A 17,940-nucleotide genomic window follows, 5' to 3' on the forward strand; every position below is an offset into this window, starting at 1 on the left:
GATGTGGTGATAAAAATCACTGAATTGGTGAAAATCGCTGAGTAGCTCTGAGAGAGGTAATCTCTGAGAGTGGCATATAATATAATAATACACCCATTACCACTTACTGAGCACATACTATGTGCCAAGCATTGCTCATACTTCTTCATCTTGAAACCTCCCAATCACCTTGGGAGGTCTTATTCTTATTTTAAAGTCAAAAAAGTTGAAGCTCAGACATTTAATCTCTTCTCCAAGGTCACAAAACCAATAATGGCGGGAGTTAGGATTCAAACTCAAGACTCTTTGACTCCAAAGGTTGTCCTCTACAAGAAATTTGAAAGCTGTGCCCTCATAAGCCCTAAGGATTTACGAGAGGCCTCAGATGCTTCAAAAAATAGAAGCTCTGCTTTTCATGGTGTTTTGCACTGAGATTACGAAGGAAAAAATTTTTGATATAAAGAATTTGATTTGCATTTATGTCATTGCCTTAACTATGAGTTAGAAGAGGATGTGGGCAGAGAAGAGGCCGCTATATTTGGAAATGGGTGGAGGAAGAATCATTTTCCCAAAGCAAAATCAGAAATTAGACAAACTGATGCTAGGTAACAAAATAGCCAATATTCTCAGAGAGAGAGTTTTCAGTTGTGTGAAGGAAGTTTGTGCGGGTCCAACGGTCGAAGAGGACAAGGCCCCATTGTATGACTCCCTGTTTGTTCCTGGAGATTCTGAACTCTTCAAGGTTAACTTGTTTATAGTCATCTTAGAATGGGTGTGTCTGCAACTGACTAACATCACCTCCCATTGTAAACCATTCCTTCTTTCCTATTTCCTCTCTTTTCTTCCCTGATAAATATTATTTTATGCTCATGAAGTCATGTCCAAAACTTTCGATGCATCATCTACAGTAACCTCAGATATGTGTGTGTGTGTGTATGTGTGTGTGTGACATTGAAATCACTGGCAAGTGTCTTCTTTCTGGTTTTCTGGCTGTGTTTCTTCCAAGAAGTCATTTTGCAAAGCTGAATTTTAGTTTCGTCATCTCTAATATGAGAATAATAATACTTAATTCATAAAGTTGTTAAGTAAATACTAGCTACCTTTTACTGAACACTTCCTATGCAACCACCCCAGAGGTCACAATTTTAAACACCCTCCAGGCCAGGCAAGTAATGTGAATGAAAGTATTTGGAGCTGGGGCCAGGGCATGTTAGACAATAAAGAACGCTGGGGATTATGGGAAACTGGAAAGAACGTTCCCCTCATAAAATGAGAGCAGCTCTAGTTAATGGTTTTCAAAGTGTGGTCATTTCACCACCAGTCAGCATCACCTCTGTTGATGTAAGCAACGTCCAAAACTGTGGAGCATTTTAATGCATTTATTTGAGCCAAACTGACAATAATTTCCAGGAAGCAAACTCTCAACGAATTAAGAAAATGCTCCAGAGAATGGCAGTTTCGTAGCTAATTTTATCCATTAGAATCAAAGGAGGAGGCATAGGGAGGGTTACAGGAAATTCATTGGTGGTAGATAAAGGGGGCGGGAGAAAGCGAAGCAGCGGGGAAATCTCCGGGATTGGATAAAAAGTAAAATGGAGGAACACATACTTCCTTTACACTGATGGGTACAGGACAGTTAATTAACCTTTACAGCACACAGAGATGGTATGCAGGGGGACGAGGTAACCACGAGGGGTTCTGTGGTTTCGAGCTCTGGCGAATTGGGTTGTGCCCTGAAGGATCTGGAAAAAAAGGGGAAGACATTCCAAGGATATGTTATCTTAGATGCAAAAAGATAAGGACAGTCTCACTTAAGGTAAAGATTAACCTTTGTCAAGAAAGCTACAGGCCCAGGATGTGACTACCCACCACGACTTGCTTTTAGTTAGGAATTTTTATATTCAGACCATCTTATGTGGTTAATTTTGGTCTCTGAGTTTGTAGGGCCCACCATGCTGGCCTTCCTTGAGCTTGTCGGGTTTAGTATGTGGCCTCTTTTGCATCTGCACCTGGAAACCTGTTAGAATGCAAATTCTCAGTTCCCACCTGTTGAATAAACTCAAAAAGATTCTGGAGGCTGCGCTGGAAATAAATGATAAAGATTTATTCAAGGGGCTTAGGGTTTGCGAACTGGAAATATAACTAGGTAAAACCTCAGAAGTGTTCTGGAGAAGAAAGGAAAGTGAAGAGTTCTTATAGTAAAAAGTACATTCTTGAGAATAATCAGTCCTGCATTCTTAGACTGATCCAGTATGGTTTATCAGTCAGCTGTCAGGTGGTCTGGATGATGGATGCCAGGTGGTCTGGATACAGGAATTCTTCAGGGGTTAATCAGAGGGTTATCTGGAGTCTGATGTATGTCCCGGCATTGATGCAGGACTGGAAAGTTCAAAAGTTTAAGTGCCAGGGCTAGTTTAAACAAAGACACAATTGTTGCCTCGTACCTCAATCTACTTGATTTTAGTAACTTAGCAGCTTGACTATAGCGACTCCTCCTCACATACCAGACCTACTGCATCAAAACTCTGGGGTCGAGATGTCGAAATCTGTGTTTTAACAAGCCCCCTCAGTGATTCCAACGCTCTTTGCTCTAATTTGAGACCCACTGCTGCTACATAAGACTGCAGGGCTGTGTTGCCAGATCTTTTTTCAAGAGAAGCTAGAAATTAAATTTTATGTAAAATCTCCCACCTTTAAATTTTGGTAACAAATACAAAATTTTTAAAAATGTACCCTGTGAGCTGACAATGGATATATTTTAGCCAGATATGTAACCTCTGGTTTATGCTCCACCACCCCCCACCCCCGGCCATTAATTCTTAAAATAATCCTGCAAAAGTTATGATGATACCTCTTTTATGGAAGGAGATGTAGGTCCAAAAAGTGAAGTATTGCTCTAAGTCACATAGCCAGGAAGTAGTCAGCCCTGGATTTGGACCTGAACTGTACTCACTTCTAAAGCCTTCATCCTTTTTAACAGTTACGTAGAAGAGAAAACATGTGAATGTCCCTAGAACAAAGCCAAGCATTATAAAAGCAGAGTGTTTTTTTTCATGCCAAGGGACATTGACTGATGAAACTTTCTTCTCCATCCTCTGCCCCACCCCATCCCTTCAGCCTCAGACTAATCCCCATTCCTGTAAAAGACAGCCAGTAAGCAGGGGAGCCCTTGAGCGTTGGGAAGAAATGAGGCTGGATAGTTTCCTCACCTGAGGAGCTGGGTAAGTCCCAGAAGAAAGCTGTGGGCAGCAGTGCCTAAGGTTGAATGTCCAGTAGTCAGCCCAGTCTACAGGCTAAAACCGGTTGCTCACCAAAACGTCCTCTGCGTGCCCTAGACTGAGTTTCAGGAGCCTGCCCAGTTGTGGTGCCCCCACCTGGCTCCTGCTTCATTGCTGTTGACTTCTCTGAGCTCAGAGCAAATAGTCCTGGCTCCTCCCAACATCGGCATGTCTCCGGTTCCAGGCTGGGCATGGGAAGCTGGGAGAGGCATTCTCAGCTTCTTTTACAGGCTCCATCTGTGGGGACAGAGGCTGGAGGTGAGCTCTATTTACCTGCCATTCCAACGGTCACTGCCCCAGACCCTCTCTAACTTTCAGCAACAAAGACCTCTGGGGCTTATAGAACCTTGGCTTGTTTGTTTGAAATGTTTGAAAGTATTTCCTGTCTAACTCCCGGGGTAACTCTGTTTTGGCATTGGCCAGCCTGGATTCTAATGCTTGACATATATATTTATTGGTCTCTTTAGTAATAGTATTTCACCATTTATCCATTATGTATCAAGGCTGGGGTTCCTACACCAATCATGCTGACTTAGCCCTCAAAGAGTACACAGCTAATGGTTAGGATTCAGCGCTCTCACCACCGCGGCCCGGGTTCGTTTCCCGGTCAGGAGAAAAAAGGTATCTTAAAAAAAAAAAAGAAGTACACAGCTAGCCTACGGCAAAGACTTTACATTTGTGTTCTTGTTGAATTCTGATATGATCATCAACTTTGTAGATAATAAAATGACAGCGCAGAATAGGGAAGCGATTTATTCTTCAAGTTCCCTCAGCTGAAAAGTGGTGGACATGGAGGTCAAACCCAGACCCTGTCACCCCAAGGCCAGTGCTGGAGGGCCCCTTCGATTACTTTCTCTAAACCAAGCGTCTTGCCCTATATGTGTCACATAGTCGGCATCTAGAGAATACTTATGATGGAATGGAAAAAACAAGGGCTTGGAAGATACACGGATTCAAAACCTGGTCTCTACAGCTTTGCTGGGGTGGGGTCTAAATCTCTGAAACCCAGTTCATCCATCACATACAGCTAATGACAATAGTTACTCTCTGTCCAGAGGTTTGCTGGGAAGATCCATGAGGCACTGAGCACAGATAGAGGCCGGGTGTGGACAAGAGAAAGAGAGAAACACACCAAAAACAGCTGGAGACCGTTAACAGGTGTTTCACCTTCATGGGCCTCAGTTTCTTGTGTCAAATGGGTTCATTTATTCATAACAACTGCTTTTTCTCTACTCGCTACTACTATCCCTCCATCATTAATCCCCGAAGAGGGATCTGCGCTGCTCTGGCTGACCACAAATTCAACCACTTAATCTCCAGGCTCTACTGCCTCCTTGTGGGCCTTGCCTTTTCCCCCTAGTCCCCCGTCCGTCCCTGGGCATTATGGGGAGACCCCAGAGTCTTGGAATGGGAATCCAGAAGTCCTAGGTCTGATCCTCTCCTACCGCGGTCCTGCCCTCAGGCACCAGGAGGAAGGAGGGAAGGGAGGAGTGGACCAGGGTCCGGCTGCAGCTGGTCGAGCTGCGCTGGCCTGGAAGCTGATTAGGTTCCTGGTTCCCACCAGGGCCAAGAGTGACACCTGATCTCAGAGGATTGTGAAATGGCAGGAGGTGGCAGCCAGCCCATGATGCCCGCAGACCCGTCTACCTTGCCGGCTCGGCCCCGCCCCTACCCCACGCCCCCCTCTCGCGCGGTTAAATCCCCCCATCCGGGCCCGGGCGGCTGTCATCCGCACGCCGCCGGGCCGGGCGCAGCACCATGCCTACCCGCCGCCCGGGTCCGCTCGTCGCCGCCCTCCTCGTTGGCCTGCTGCTGCTCGGCTTCGGCTTCGCCCGGGTCACAAGTGAGTGGGGCAGGGAGAGGCCCAGAGGGCCGGGCCGGGACGCAGCGCCGCAGAGGCGTAGCCTCTCGGCCGGCTGGAGCCACGGGGATTCCTGGGGCGGAAGTGAAGAGACCCATGAAAACTAAACTTTGGGGACCCCTGGCTCCTAAAGATGGTGACTCTTGAAGCTTAGGGTGTGGGGTGCAAAGTGCTGGAGACCGGGAGGCCACCGAAGACTGAAATTTGGGGGAGAGGCTTTGTGCTGAGGGTGGAGACTCAGTAGCCTCCGGGGTGACCCTCTGTTTAGACAGCGGTAGCTCCTAGACCGTCAGCTGTGCCCGGGGTCCCTAAGGATAGCGGGCTCTGAGGCCAAGAGTTAGGTAACTCTTGTACTCCCAGGTGTTGGGGACCCCTGGCCTGGAAGTGGGGTCCGCTGAAGTCTCTAAGGAGGGCGGGGGTTGTCTAGGGCCAGAGACCGAGAATTCCTTGAAGCTTGAACTTGAGATCCAAGGGAGCAGGAGGCGGGCATCCTCTGGGGCCGGGGCTTCGGTCCCCACTGTCCGTCCTCTGCCTCTCCTCCCAGAAACAGTGGAAGAGAAAGCAGGCGTGTGCCCCAAGCTAAAGGAGGACCTGAACTGTACGCAGGAGTGCAATTCGGATGGAAAATGCGCGGACAACCTCAAGTGCTGCCGGGCCGGCTGCGCCAGCGTCTGCCATATGCCCAATGGTAACCCCAGGGCGACCGGCCCCGGGGCGGGGCGGGGCGCAGGGAGGAAGCGGGAGAGCCTGGGTTCCGGGAAGCGGGACGATTCGCAGACCGGGGACCCCTGGCGAAGTCTAGGCGGATGGAACCGGATCGGCCCGAACGCTCCCTCGCATGGGCCTGGGGACACGAAGGAGTCTCTGAGCCGCAGCGCGCAGTCAGAGTCCGCCACACCGAGCTGTGTTCGATTCTCTGGTGCATGACCGGCTTCCGGGCACGCACAGCGGGATCGTTGTTTCGGGAGGTCAGGGGACCGGGTTTCATAGTTTGCTCCCTCCGCAGGTGGAGCCGCGGGGGAAGCCCAGAGGTGGCGAGTGGGTGGGGTCCCTAGGCCTGGGGTGCTCATCCCTCTCGAAGTCCGTCCCCTGGGGCCTGCCCTACCCGTAGAGGGAAGGACTCAGGGTGCCTGGCCTGACAAGACTCCCCGGACTCTTCTGTCCAGACGGAAAGCGACCTTACCGATTTAGGAGAAAGAAAGGTTCCTGCCCAAGGTGGCGCCGCCAGCCCGTGGCTCGGAAGGGGTCCCAGCCAGGGAGTGCGACTTTTGCCTAGTGGTTTGAAGAAAGTTAAGACTCCTTCCTGAGTAGCTCTCCCCCTTCCTGATCTTTAAAGCAATCTCTTGCCTCTAGGGATTGAGTGAGAGAGAAAACACGTGAGAATGTTCGGGTGCTCCATAAATAGTGCTTGCTAGCTCTCGTCTCTCCGCTAGGTTAGGGGACTCCCATCAGAGTGGGAAGTGGCATTAGAAAGCATGGAATCCAAGCTCCTCGTTTTTCACAGGGAAAAACTGAGGGCTAGAAGCAGAGCTATGACTTCGGGGTACCAAGCTACTGTGATTAATAGTCCTTATCCAGAATACAGCCCGTGTGATTTTTCCTTCCTTGTTATTTCTCCAAAGATGCCGGCAGGGGCCGGGAAGGTTTGTAATTAGAGACCTCAGACACTGATGAACAGGGAGATGGGAGGTGGGGGGAGGACTTGCCCATCCGGCAGCTTCTGGATCTGGAGGCCTCTAATCTGGACCAGAGAGAGGAGGAGCAGAAGGAGAGGTGGAGATTGGGAGAGAAAGCAAGAGGCAGGCAGACAGCTGAGAGAGGGGGAGAGGCGAAAGAAATCTCTGCTGTTAGGTGGAGTCTTTGCTGTCCCCTTGTCTCAGATGGACAGACTGAAGCAGAAAGCAAGCCAGGGCTGGGTGGCCTCCTGAACTAGCATCCTAATTCTGCTATCTGCTAGTCGTGTGATCCTGAGCAAGTCTCTTTACCTCTCTGAGCATCTGCTTTCTTATCTCTCACTCAAACTTTATAAGAATGACATGAGGGCTAAATAAAATAATATATATGAAATGTCTTTACAGTAGAGAGTAGATCCTCTATACACAGTGGCTTGCTATGTCAGTAAAGATGCCCTTTGTCCGAGAGCAGGCTAGTAGAAAGAGCCTCTGCCTTTTTCGAAAGAATGGATTTCCTTGTGCTAGGAAGTCAGCCACCCCTGTCCTCTGCTGCTAATCACCCAGTTCTGTGCCTGTGTTTGACACTTGGCTGGGCTTGCCCTTGGGACTTCTGGGAAGTGAGCCAAGCTCCCTTCTCCTTGACCCAGGAAGTGGAGTGTGGTGTGTGCATGCGTGTGTGTGTGTGTGTGTGTGTGTGTGAACAGAGGTTGGAAGGCTTGGACTCAGGTTTTGGTTTTATTTTTGACCAGCACTGTGGGGTTGGGTGGTGCCTTTGCATCCCTGTGTCTCATTTCCCTCATCTACGATAGCAATGGTTAGAAATGTCCCCTGCGGAAGAGAGATTTGATGTAATAGATTTTCACAAAGAGCATTGTAAGTGGCACATCTCTGCAGCGTTAGCTGTTAGTGTGTGTGTGTGTGTGTGTGTGTGTGTGTGTGTGTTGGTGGAAGAATGCTTGTCTGTGCATGGATGAGTGTGTATGGGGGGCCATGGCGCTGCGTGGTGGTAATTGGGAGTGAGTAGGTGGGAGTGAGTGACGAGATCATGGGTGTGTAACCCCTCACATGTGCATCGCGCTTTACAGCTTACAAAGCAGCAGAATCCATGGCTCATAGGCTCTGAAGCCAGATTCCTGGACTTCAAATCTTGCCTCCACCTTGTATGACCTTAGGCAAATTACTTCACCTCTTGGTACCTCAGTTTCCTTATCTGCAACATGAGAAAATATTAACAATACCTCTCTCCCTCTTTAAAGATGATTGAGAAGATTAGATGAGTTAATACACATCGAGTGCTTAGAATAACACCTGACATGTAGAAGGGGCTAAGTAAATGTTAACTGTTCTAGTTACTCATTACTATTATTATTACAAAGTAGTGTAGTTTCCCAGGGAGACATAATATAGGTATATGGCCTCCATCGCTTTCACGGTGTGAGCAGCACTGATCTCACGTAACACCTAAAGACACTGGGACTCTGAGAGTTTTCTGTCCCTAGGAAAAGGCAGTGCTGGGACGCAAACCTAGGCCCTGTGATTCTAAAACCAAGGATGGAGTGAGCGCGATGGGGAGGGCGAGGGGCTTGCGGGTGATTTTCCTAGGTCCCCTGAGATCTCCTGGGAAACCGGGGCGAGGAGCGGTGGGAAGTCAGGCTGAGGATAAGTGTTCTTCTGCCTGCATCTCCCTCCGCCCATTTCCCCCTGCTCCTCTTTCTTCCCAGAAAAGCCGGGCTCCTGCCCCAAGGTGGACCTTCCCTTGACCCCGCTTGGCCTCTGCCGGGACCAATGCCAAGTGGACAGCCAGTGTTCTGGCCAGATGAAATGCTGCCGCAACGGTTGTGGGAAAGTGTCCTGTGTCACCCCTGTCTTCTGAGGTAAGTGGGAGGGAGGAAGGAAGCGCATTGATGCCCAGATGTGATGACCCCTGCAGGAGGCTGAAACGGAGGACCTGGGCAAACATACTTCTGTTCACTTATACTGTCCATATGTTTATGTACCTTCATCCACTCAACAGATATTTCTTGAACATCTATCACGTGCCATGCTGTGCTCTAGGCTTTGGGGATGCTCCATGAGTGAACAGATCAGGCAGAAATATTTCTCTCTGATGGAGCTGATATGCTAGTGGACAATAAACAAAATAAATCAACAGATAGGTTCATAGAATGTTAGAGATAAGTGCCATGGAGAAAAAAAATTAAGGGGGCTAAGGATTACTGGGGTGAGGTGGGTTGGGCAGGGAGCAGTGTTGCCATCTTTACAAGGGGCACAGTCGGGGGAAGCCCCACCTAGAAAGCAGCATTTGAACAAAGGCTTGAGGGCGCTAACCTGCGGGGTCGGGGAGGGAGCTGTGAGGACATCTGGGGAGGCAGCAGATGGAGAAGCAGGAGCATCCTGGTGCTTTTCGGGGAACGCAGAGGCCGGAGCAAGGAGAGGAGAGGGTTACAGAAATGAGAAGCAAGCGAGCAGCTGTTAGGGGCTTCGTAGGACGTTGTAAGGACTTTGGTCTTGACCCGGAGTCAGACATGCTCTGACTCAGGTTTGAAAAGGCTTGCTTTGGCTGCCGGGTGGAGAATGGACTGTAGGGACCGTGACAGAAGCAGGGAGACCAGCGAGGAGGCTCCTGAGAAAGGCCAGGTGGGAGATGATGGACCTGGGAAGATTAGGTGGCTGAGTTTGGGACATATGTGAAGGTAGATGGGACAATATTTGCAAATGAAGAGATTTACTCCTTTGTTTCCTTAACATACACTTAAATAATTCAGCAGCTGGAGGAGCAGCTGTGTCCTGGGAGAGGGGACGGTGGTTGGAGGGCCTCTGGGGACATAGGAAGCTCTTTGCATGACTTGTGGGAGGCAGAAGCGTTCATCTTTACTTTTGCCAAGAAGCTCCGCTTTTCAGGATGAACATGGTAGAGGTCGGTTAACTTCAGTTCACTTCCTCACATGTGTGTTTGAAGTGTGCCGAGCGCTTACGCTGTGGCAGACTGGGGCTCTACTCGGCCACCGCTGGTAGCTCCAACACTGCCAAGAAAGGATTGTGGAGCCTCCCTTTCCTCCATGTGTAACCAAAATAAAACAATATTAAGTCCTAAAGTAAGTGTGGGGAAGTACAGAAAAACAAAACCCAAAGCACATGCTCAGTTGGCCCATTGGGAGATCCAGCACTGTGCCACCCACTGTGCCACCGTCTCGAAGCCAGGTGCTGGGGCAGAAGATGACCCTTGCCCTTCCTCACAGAACTCGCGGCCCAGTGTCTGAGGTGAACAGATGGACAGACACTCCCAGCGCCTGTCGTTGGTGCTGCAGTGGAGGGAACGGAGAGGAGGCAAAGCTCACCCAGTTGTGGGCGGGGGGAGGGGGAAGCAGCCTTCCCAGAGGGGTGACCCTGAGCCAGTCTGACAGGGCAAGAGAAGGCTGGGCAGTCTGGTGCAGGCTGTTTCAGGCACAGGGAATAGAATGAGCAAGAACCTGGAAGCACCTTTTGGTTAAAATCTCGTTGTTGATTTTGTGCTGCCTCTGACAAGCTCTCGGCAGGCCGCAAGGGAACCCAGTGTTGCAAAGATAAGACGGAGACCCCAAGAGAGGAGAGGACATGCCCAAGGCGCCGTGGTTGCTATTTCTAGGTGTACGGCCTGAGAGGGAAGCACAGCCCCACTAGGGCCCAGGGCTCTGCAGCCATGCCAACCATCTCCTGCCTCCGTGAGTGTCAACAGCATGACTGGGCTTTGCAGTCAGGAGGACACAGGTTCAAATTCCAGCTCTGACACTTAACTAGCCTTTCACCTTCCTGAGCTGCAGTTACCTTTCTCATAAAATGAGATGAATGAGATCTCTTTGATCAGCTGATCCCAGCTTAACCTAAGGAATGGAGGCATGGTGGAACATCTTGATGGTAGAGGGATATTGAGGGAAACAAATGACGATGGCTCCTGAGGAAGGCCACGCGGTCTGTTGGGACCATGGTATAGCCAAGTGTGTCCTGGGGACGGTCTGAAGCAGAAGAGATGAGTCGAGGACCTGCAGAGAAGTACAAGCAGAGGCCCAGGGCCTCCAGAAGGTGTGGCCTTGCTGTGGGAGGCAAAGGATTGGTCCAGAATTTAAGCTGCAGGTGCTCTTGTCTATTATTACGGATATTGTCATCCATGGTTTTATTATGGTCTTCTTCCTCTAGCTCCTGCCACCAGCCCCTGAGGATTCAGATAGCAGAAGTTTCTGCCTGGCCCTGTCTGGCTCCGACCCAGCTGCCCTTCCCCTTCCTGGCCTCTGCACTCTCTCCTGCACTGACCACAGCTTCTCCTTTTGCCACCCAATAAAATGACCATTCCCAGCACTGGTAGGGCCGTGGCCTCCATTCTTACCATTTGCCCCTGCCTCCCCTGACTCTGGGTCGAGGTGGGGTGGCGGGAGTGGGGGCATGACCTGACCATCCGGGCATGAAGTCCAGGGAGGGATCAACTCTAATACAATAAATATAAATTCAGGGCTTGTCTCGTGTGGCTGGTGGTTCTTCTCTCAGGGTGACGGAAGGGGAAACCGAGGCTCCGAGAGATGATGCTCCTGAGGCCATCCCGATTTATTGCTGGGGGTTCTCGGTAGCAGCAGCTGCACGTACTGTGTGCGGATGAAGGGCGGGTTGATCCACTGGTGAGATCTCCAGAGTAGTTGATGACGGTCCCGTGTTACAGGTGGGGTCTCCACCAAGTTACTCTCTTGCAGCCACAGAGAAAGAAGGTGGCAAAGCCGGGGTCTTTTGTTGTCATTGTTAATCAAACTATTATTTTGTACACATAATATATTCCCATGGATCAAAATTCAAAAGGGAAAAAAAGGATGTACGATCTAAAGCATCTTTCGCCCTTGACTCCCTCCCTCCAACCCCAGCCACCCAGTTGTTTTCTATAGACACGACGAATGTCAACAGTTCCTCGTGCGTTCGTTCAGAGAGATGGCTCCCTCTCTCTCCCTCCCTCCTCCTCCTTCCTTCCCTCTGCCCCGCCCTTCCTCTATCTGGCCCCCTTTTCCATCCACTCTCTATTTTCCCCTCTCTATCCCTCACTCTCTTCTGTCTCTCTCTCTCTCTCTCTCTCTCTCCCCCCTCTCCTCTCTCTCTGTCTTCTCTCTATCCCTCTCTGTCCTCCTCTCTTTATCCTTCTCTATCACCTCTTTTCTGTCCCCCCTTCTCCATGCCCCTCTCTCTTTATCTTTCTTTATCCCCTTCTCGAGACTCCCTCTCTGTCACCCTTTACACATCCCTCCACATCCCTTCTTTCCATACCTGTTTCTCTCTCCTCCTCCCTACCCCTTCCCTCTATTCCTCTCATCTCTATCATCTATCTCCATCTATCTAGGGATATGTAGATATAAAATTCTCATCTGTTCCACCTTTTTATACAAATCATAGCATCGTATACACATTGTGTTGTATCTGCTTTTTTCCCCCCACTTAATGTATCGTCATCGCTCCACAGTAAAGCAGAAAGCATTTCTTCATTCTTTCCTTTGTTTAGACGTACAAAATTTTTTTAACCGCACTTCTACTGAGACTATTTAGGTTACTTTTGACCTTTTGCAGGCCTAGATTTGAACCCAAGTCATCTGACACCAGAGTCCCATGCTTGTTCCACTGCAGTGATTTCTCACTTTAATCCGTAGGGCATGGGTTTAGCCTTTGGGGTGAGGATGAGGGAGAGGACGGAAGTTATGGCAGTGACACTGGTCCTCGAGGACAGGCTTTATGTCCTTCCCTGTTCCTCCGCCCACTGTGGAATGTGAGCGATCAGGGCAGCTTGAGTGTAGAGACAGAAAAGCTTGGTGGCTTGGTATTTGACCAGCCTCATCTTTCTCATTCTCTTGCAGCTCCCTGCCCCCTGGCCAAGAGCTAGGCAAGAACCAAGGGCTTCTCCATCCACCTCCTCTCACCCCCTATCCTGGGGATACAAGGTGAAGGGATCTCCTGGATGAGAGGGGGGGTGCCCAGAGAGGGCAGCCTCCTGGCAATAGATGGCCGTGTAGCTTTTCTCCTAACCTTTCCTTTCCTGATTTCTACCCCTGCCCATGCTCGGGTCTCCCTAGCCCTTCTAAGCAGAAAAAAAAAAGGTATCCAGCAATGGGCTGGGGAGAGTTGTTAGGGACTAAATATGGCTACTACCCCCTCCACTTTCTCCAGGGTTGCATTCTGAAAGCCCCAGGCAGGGCCATGTCGAACTCGGGGATGGCAGCTGTCCGCCTTCTGTGTGCACGCCAACATTCCTCCCACCGCACGCACACTGTAAAACTTTCTCACTCGTGCTTCTCCTTTTGTAAGCCGACATGTGAGCCTAGACTCTTTAAAACCGGGCTCCCGGCCGCTGCTACAAGCTACCCATTGATTGAAGTTGGCAGGCAAATTTGCTACTCCTGATTTAACTCAAGAAATAAACTGCCAACAGTGGGGTATGCGGTGGCCGAGGTTTCGCTGAGTGAGAAAGCTACACAGTGGGTCAGGTGAAAACTCTGGGTGGAGGGGGGTTAGAAGGAGCCCCTGGCCCAGGACCTTTCTTTGATCACCTTTTGCAGCCAAGGGACTGCTGTAGGTCGGGGACTCTGAAGGAGTTCGCCGAGGAGGGGGAGGAGGGGGAAGAGGGGTCCCTTCCAGCGTTTTTTCCAGGTTTCGATGGGCTCCGTGTTCTGTAGCTAGACCACAGCGATGCTTAGTTTGGGCCAGGAGATGGCCCCAGGGCCAGAAATCCCGGTAAACTGCTGGCTCCAGATGGGACCGGCACCCGTATGGCCCCTCCCAGGACGGCTCAGGCCTGCCGCCCCTCCAGAGCTCGGGGCAGCGTTTCTTCCTGTGCCGCTCGCCTTCTCCCATCTCTAGCGGCAAACTGCTTTGCTGATGCCTCCAAGCTCCGTCTCCATTCCAGAGGGCCATGGAGGGTGACACCTAGGTGTAAACAAACATTTGTTGCACAGGAAAGTGCAAGTTTGGGGTTGGCGGGATGGTAGGAAGTTACTTGCGAGTGAGTCAAAGCCTGAAAAATGAAGTTCTAAAGACAGACCAGTAGAGAATAGCCTTGCCTGAGGAACAGCACGAGCAGAGGCATTCGCTCATTCAGTAAATACTTCTTGAGCTTATGAAATAATCATACAGCAAACACATCGAATACTCCCTTTCCTGCCCATAACTGTGTTTACTCAGTTGATAATTCGACCACACGTTCGTAGCAAAAGTGAGAGGGGGAAGAAAACGTAAAAACAGAGTGAAGACCGACAAAAACCCAACCGTGCGTTCAGTGCTTCGGTGCTGCCTGCTGGTGAGAGTCTGGTTTGCTGAGGTATAAAAGGTGGAACTTGGAAGGAGCCGCTGGATTCCTCCTCCCCTGCCAGCTGCCAGACCGAAGCTCTGTGCCCCCCAGCTATGGTAGGGAAATCAATCTCCCCCTTTCCATGGTCCTAAGGATGAAATCTAAAGAACTGCAATTTCTGTGCCGGACTATGCTCCATATGCGGATCGGGGTGGCCGGAGAGGTTGACCCCATCGAATGGCCTCCTGACTGCATCCTGGTGCCGCCATTCTAAGCAGGGATGGTGGCCGCCATAGCCTTCCTTGAAATGCCACGGCATGTGCGTGCGTAACTCTGAGCCCCCTGTACCCGTGCCCAGGCCCCCACTGGGAGAAGAAGGCAATGGCAGATCATGGGCCTCCCCACTAGTGTGACTCAACTGCTGCCCCAGCCATAGGGTGGCAAGGTCAGGGGAGCTAAGGCAGAAAGGGAAAGGCCGAGCAGGGCTAGAGTTCCAGGGCGTGGAGATCCAGCTGCTGATGGTCCATCACGGAGGCAGCAAGAGGTGGGACGGCTCCTGAGGCAAGGCCTCGAGTCCCAAGAGCACGTGTCATTCTCTTATTAGTCTTCGCTAATGAACAAGTATCAGCTGAGTACTTACTCTGTGCGTTGCTTTTTTTTTTTAGCTTAGTGTAGGAGACAAATGTGTCATGTGAGATCCCTGCTTTCAAGAACCCCAAAATGCGAACATGAAAAGGTAGAAGCAGGCAGGCCCAGAATATCCCTTTGTAGTCCACATGGAGGGGTTCAGGGGATTTTATGAGATAGAGAAGTAAGCAGGGACTGGGCTGGTCATGGCCAAGGTGAATGTTAATGATAGCGAACGGATTAGGCACACGGGCCCTAGAGTCAGGCTTTTTCATTTGTAAGATACAGATATTAATAGAATCTTCCTTTCTGGGCTGTTGGGAATATTAAATGAGATACTGTATGTAGAGCACTTAGCTTGGTTCCTGGCCTATTATAAGTGTGACTCCCAGCAGGTCCCTGGGAGGGTCCCTGAATGAGCAGAACTGTCCCTAGACCACGGCTAAGAGGGACTGGAACTAAGCCCCAGGCTGTTTCCGTGACCACACCCAAGATTAAAGTCTGGGGACCTGGCTCTCCAGGGTAGAATGGGTATATCTCCAGCCCAACTGAATGTTCCATCTTCAATTCCAACCCCCGATCCCTGAGATCAGAAGTAATTTAGAAGAATTCTGGGGGGAGCATTGCAATGCAGAGGAAAAGGTGTTTTCCTTGGATCAGTGATGCCTGTTTCATTCCTACCCTGTGATTTTAGAGACGTCTCTGTCCACCTCCGGTCCTCCGTTCTTTCTCTGCGATTTAGATAACTGACCCAGATGATCCCACGTGTTCTCTTTTCCCTCCAAATCGTAATAATTGGTGTCGCTTAAGGCAAATGAAGGGACTCCAGAAAAAGAGCTCTTCAGTCCTCTTCCCATGTAGCCCATGGCAGGAAGACATGGCGTAGCTTTAGAAGATAAGGGTTTTTATAAAATTTCACTAATTTTTACATTAAAAATGGCCTTAATATCTTCAGTTCCTCTCCCCATTTCCCTTTCTTCTCTGGTTTCTGTCGTCCCCCTATCTTGGTTCACGGGACTCCTTGTCCAGTGTAGCCCCTTCTAATATCATGCCCAGGTTTTCAAATTCACCCCGCTCTCTTTAAAAACCTTTATTCTCCAAATAGGCTAAGAAAGAATTCAAACTAAGTGTGAATGACTGTTAGCTCTGGATCTCCCCAGTGTATTTGAACGTATGTATGTGTGTATTTTAAAAAGGTCTTGAGATTTTAAGCATGTTGACAACATTTGTAGTATTTCAGACACAGATATGAGTGATTTTAAGAACACAGTAGGGAGAATAATTGGGGTTGAAGAATGCGTCTTTTGTTCACACACAAAAAAATGCTTTTTATTGCCCCAGAGCAAATCCTCATTCCAGGGAGGGTCGTGTTCTCATTAGGAAATCAGGTGTTCTTGCAGGCTTTCTCGCACAATTCTTTTTTCAAAAAGTTGTTGCCGTTGCCATTGCAGCCTCCGTAAAAAAATTTCTCACATTTATAAGTTTTCGAGTTGTGGTACCACCGCGGGATATTGCCTCGACAAAGGCCCCTTTCCTTTGGAAGGTTGCATACCTTCGCTAAGGCACGCTGTCGGCCTAAAGAGAGAAAGTGGTTGTGAGAGGCCACACCCGTCACCTCGTCAGCCCCATACACCAGGGACCGCAATGGCCCTGGGCACAGTCCCGAGGCCGTCCACAGTCTAGAGCTCGGTACCTCTTCCCATCCAGCCCACCCAGCCCACTTGGCCATGGCCTTATCCATCTGTACAGAAATTGAGATTTTCACTTCTGGATGTAGCCTGATGTGCTGAAAACCCCAGACTTAAGAATTCAACTCGAATGGATTCAAATCTTAACCCCGCCACCTACTACTGTGTGATATTGTAGCAACGTAGCTCCTCCAAATCTCCATTTCTTCATTTGTAAAACTAAAGAGTTGAAGTCCATCACCTCTGAGCGCCCTTCCAGATCTGATTTTCTAGGATCTGATGAGTAAGATCTCTCAGGCTTTCATCTCCTGTCTTATAACCATTCTAGAGTAGTTAACCTGTATGAAAAGAGGACTTTGAATCCGAAAGTGGGGTTCGAAGTTGACCCGAACATTTTCTAGTTGTGTGATCTTGGACAAATCACCTAAATCTTTGACACGCAATTTCCTTCATGTAAAATGGTAGGATAATATCAATACTCTAGGCTTACCAAAGGATTCAAGATAACCTATGGAAAGCACTCATAAATAGAAAAGCATCAATAAATAGTAGCTTTTCTCAATCACTCAAAAAGACTCTTGAGAGCAGGGATCTTATCCTACTCATTTCCACAGTCTACATGCCTAACACAGGCCTGGCTCTAAGTTCTCAGTATTTGTTAATAGAAACAAAAAACAAAAAAAAAAACATGAGATCCTCTGAGGTAGGGTTACGAGTTTATATTATCCTTTTAAGAACCTCTGCTATAAGGAAGGAGAATATAGTGGTCAACAGGACGGGCACATTTGGAGTCAGACATCTGCATTCAGGTCCTGGCTCCACTGCTTACAAACTCTATACCTTGTGAACATTATTTAGCCTCTCTGAGCTTCATTTCTTTCTTTCGTAAAATGAGGCAAACGATCTTATTTACTTTATCGATCAACTACTCTGATGCATGTAAAGGTCTCAGTATAACTTAGCTCTCAATAAATTCTTGTCTTAGAACTAATCAATTATGAAGATGCTACATAATAACACTTGTGAAACGCAGCTAAAGTGGTTCTTAGAGGAAAATTTGTAGCCTTAAGCATTTATATTAGAAAAGAAGAAAAGTCATAAGTCAATTAGCCAAGCACAGCACTCAAGACCTTAGAGAATAACAACAGAGCAAACACCTCTAAAAAACTTGAGTGTACATCAGAATCACCTGGCGGGCTTGTTAAAATACAGATTGTGAGAATCACTCATAGAGTCTCTGATTCAGAAGGACTGGAAATTCATAAGTTCTCAGGTAATAACAATAATATACAGAAAGCTATATGCGAAGGATGCTCACCAACATGTTAACAGTGATAATCTCAGGTAGGCAAGATTTTGACAAATGTTTACTTTCTCCTTTATACTTTAGTGTTTTAAATTTTCAGCAAAGTATAGGTATTGTTTTTATAAACATATATTATAATATGTATTTTTTTTTAAAAAGAGTATTACTGGCTGCTCCAAAATCTTGGAAACTACTGCTAACTGTCCTCATTTCCAATGGATTATCTTGGATATACTGCCTTTA

General features: G+C 48.8%; 1 protein-coding gene and 1 long non-coding RNA gene across 3 annotated transcripts; one reads left to right on the forward strand and one right to left on the reverse strand.

Annotated features, from left to right (window-relative positions):
* Positions 1-1,344: 1,344 nt before the first annotated feature.
* On the reverse strand, positions 1,345-4,918 carry LOC107196393. 2 transcript variants are annotated; one of them, XR_003043173.1, is made up of 2 exons: positions 2,831-4,918; positions 1,345-1,721 (listed from the first exon to the last, which is right to left on the reverse strand). It is a non-coding gene; the product is annotated as an uncharacterized LOC107196393 (long non-coding RNA). The 2 variants fall into 2 exon arrangements; XR_001517783.2 differs by lacking the exon at positions 1,345-1,721 and adding an exon at positions 2,063-2,358 and having other exon boundaries at positions 2,831-4,905.
* A 29-nt stretch (positions 4,919-4,947) lies between these two features.
* On the forward strand, positions 4,948-11,279 carry WFDC2 (WAP four-disulfide core domain 2). Its single transcript, XM_006921858.3, has 4 exons — positions 4,948-5,100; positions 5,663-5,806; positions 8,513-8,665; positions 10,965-11,279. The coding sequence occupies exons 1-3, from the start codon at positions 5,016-5,018 to the stop codon at positions 8,662-8,664; spliced, it is 381 nt and encodes a 126-aa protein (XP_006921920.1). The 5' UTR covers positions 4,948-5,015; the 3' UTR covers position 8,665; positions 10,965-11,279.
* The last annotated feature ends 6,661 nt before the right edge of the window (positions 11,280-17,940 follow it).

This window comes from Pteropus alecto, unplaced genomic scaffold (assembly GCF_000325575.1).
Source record: "Pteropus alecto unplaced genomic scaffold, ASM32557v1 scaffold45, whole genome shotgun sequence".
In the NCBI taxonomy this organism is placed as follows: Eukaryota; Metazoa; Chordata; class Mammalia; order Chiroptera; family Pteropodidae; genus Pteropus; species Pteropus alecto.

What these genes read in the sequence shown, in the direction of transcription:
- WFDC2 (XM_006921858.3), top strand. Translation starts at nt 5,016, where the DNA reads ATGCCTACCCGCCGCCCGGGTCCGCTCGTCGCCGCCCTCCTCGTTGGC. An exon ending in CGGCTTCGCCCGGGTCACAA is followed by an intron (nt 5,101 to 5,662) that starts GTGAGTGGGGCA and finishes CTCTCCTCCCAG; the next exon opens with AAACAGTGGAAGAGAAAGCA. An exon ending in CGTCTGCCATATGCCCAATG is followed by an intron (nt 5,807 to 8,512) that starts GTAACCCCAGGG and finishes CTTTCTTCCCAG; the next exon opens with AAAAGCCGGGCTCCTGCCCC.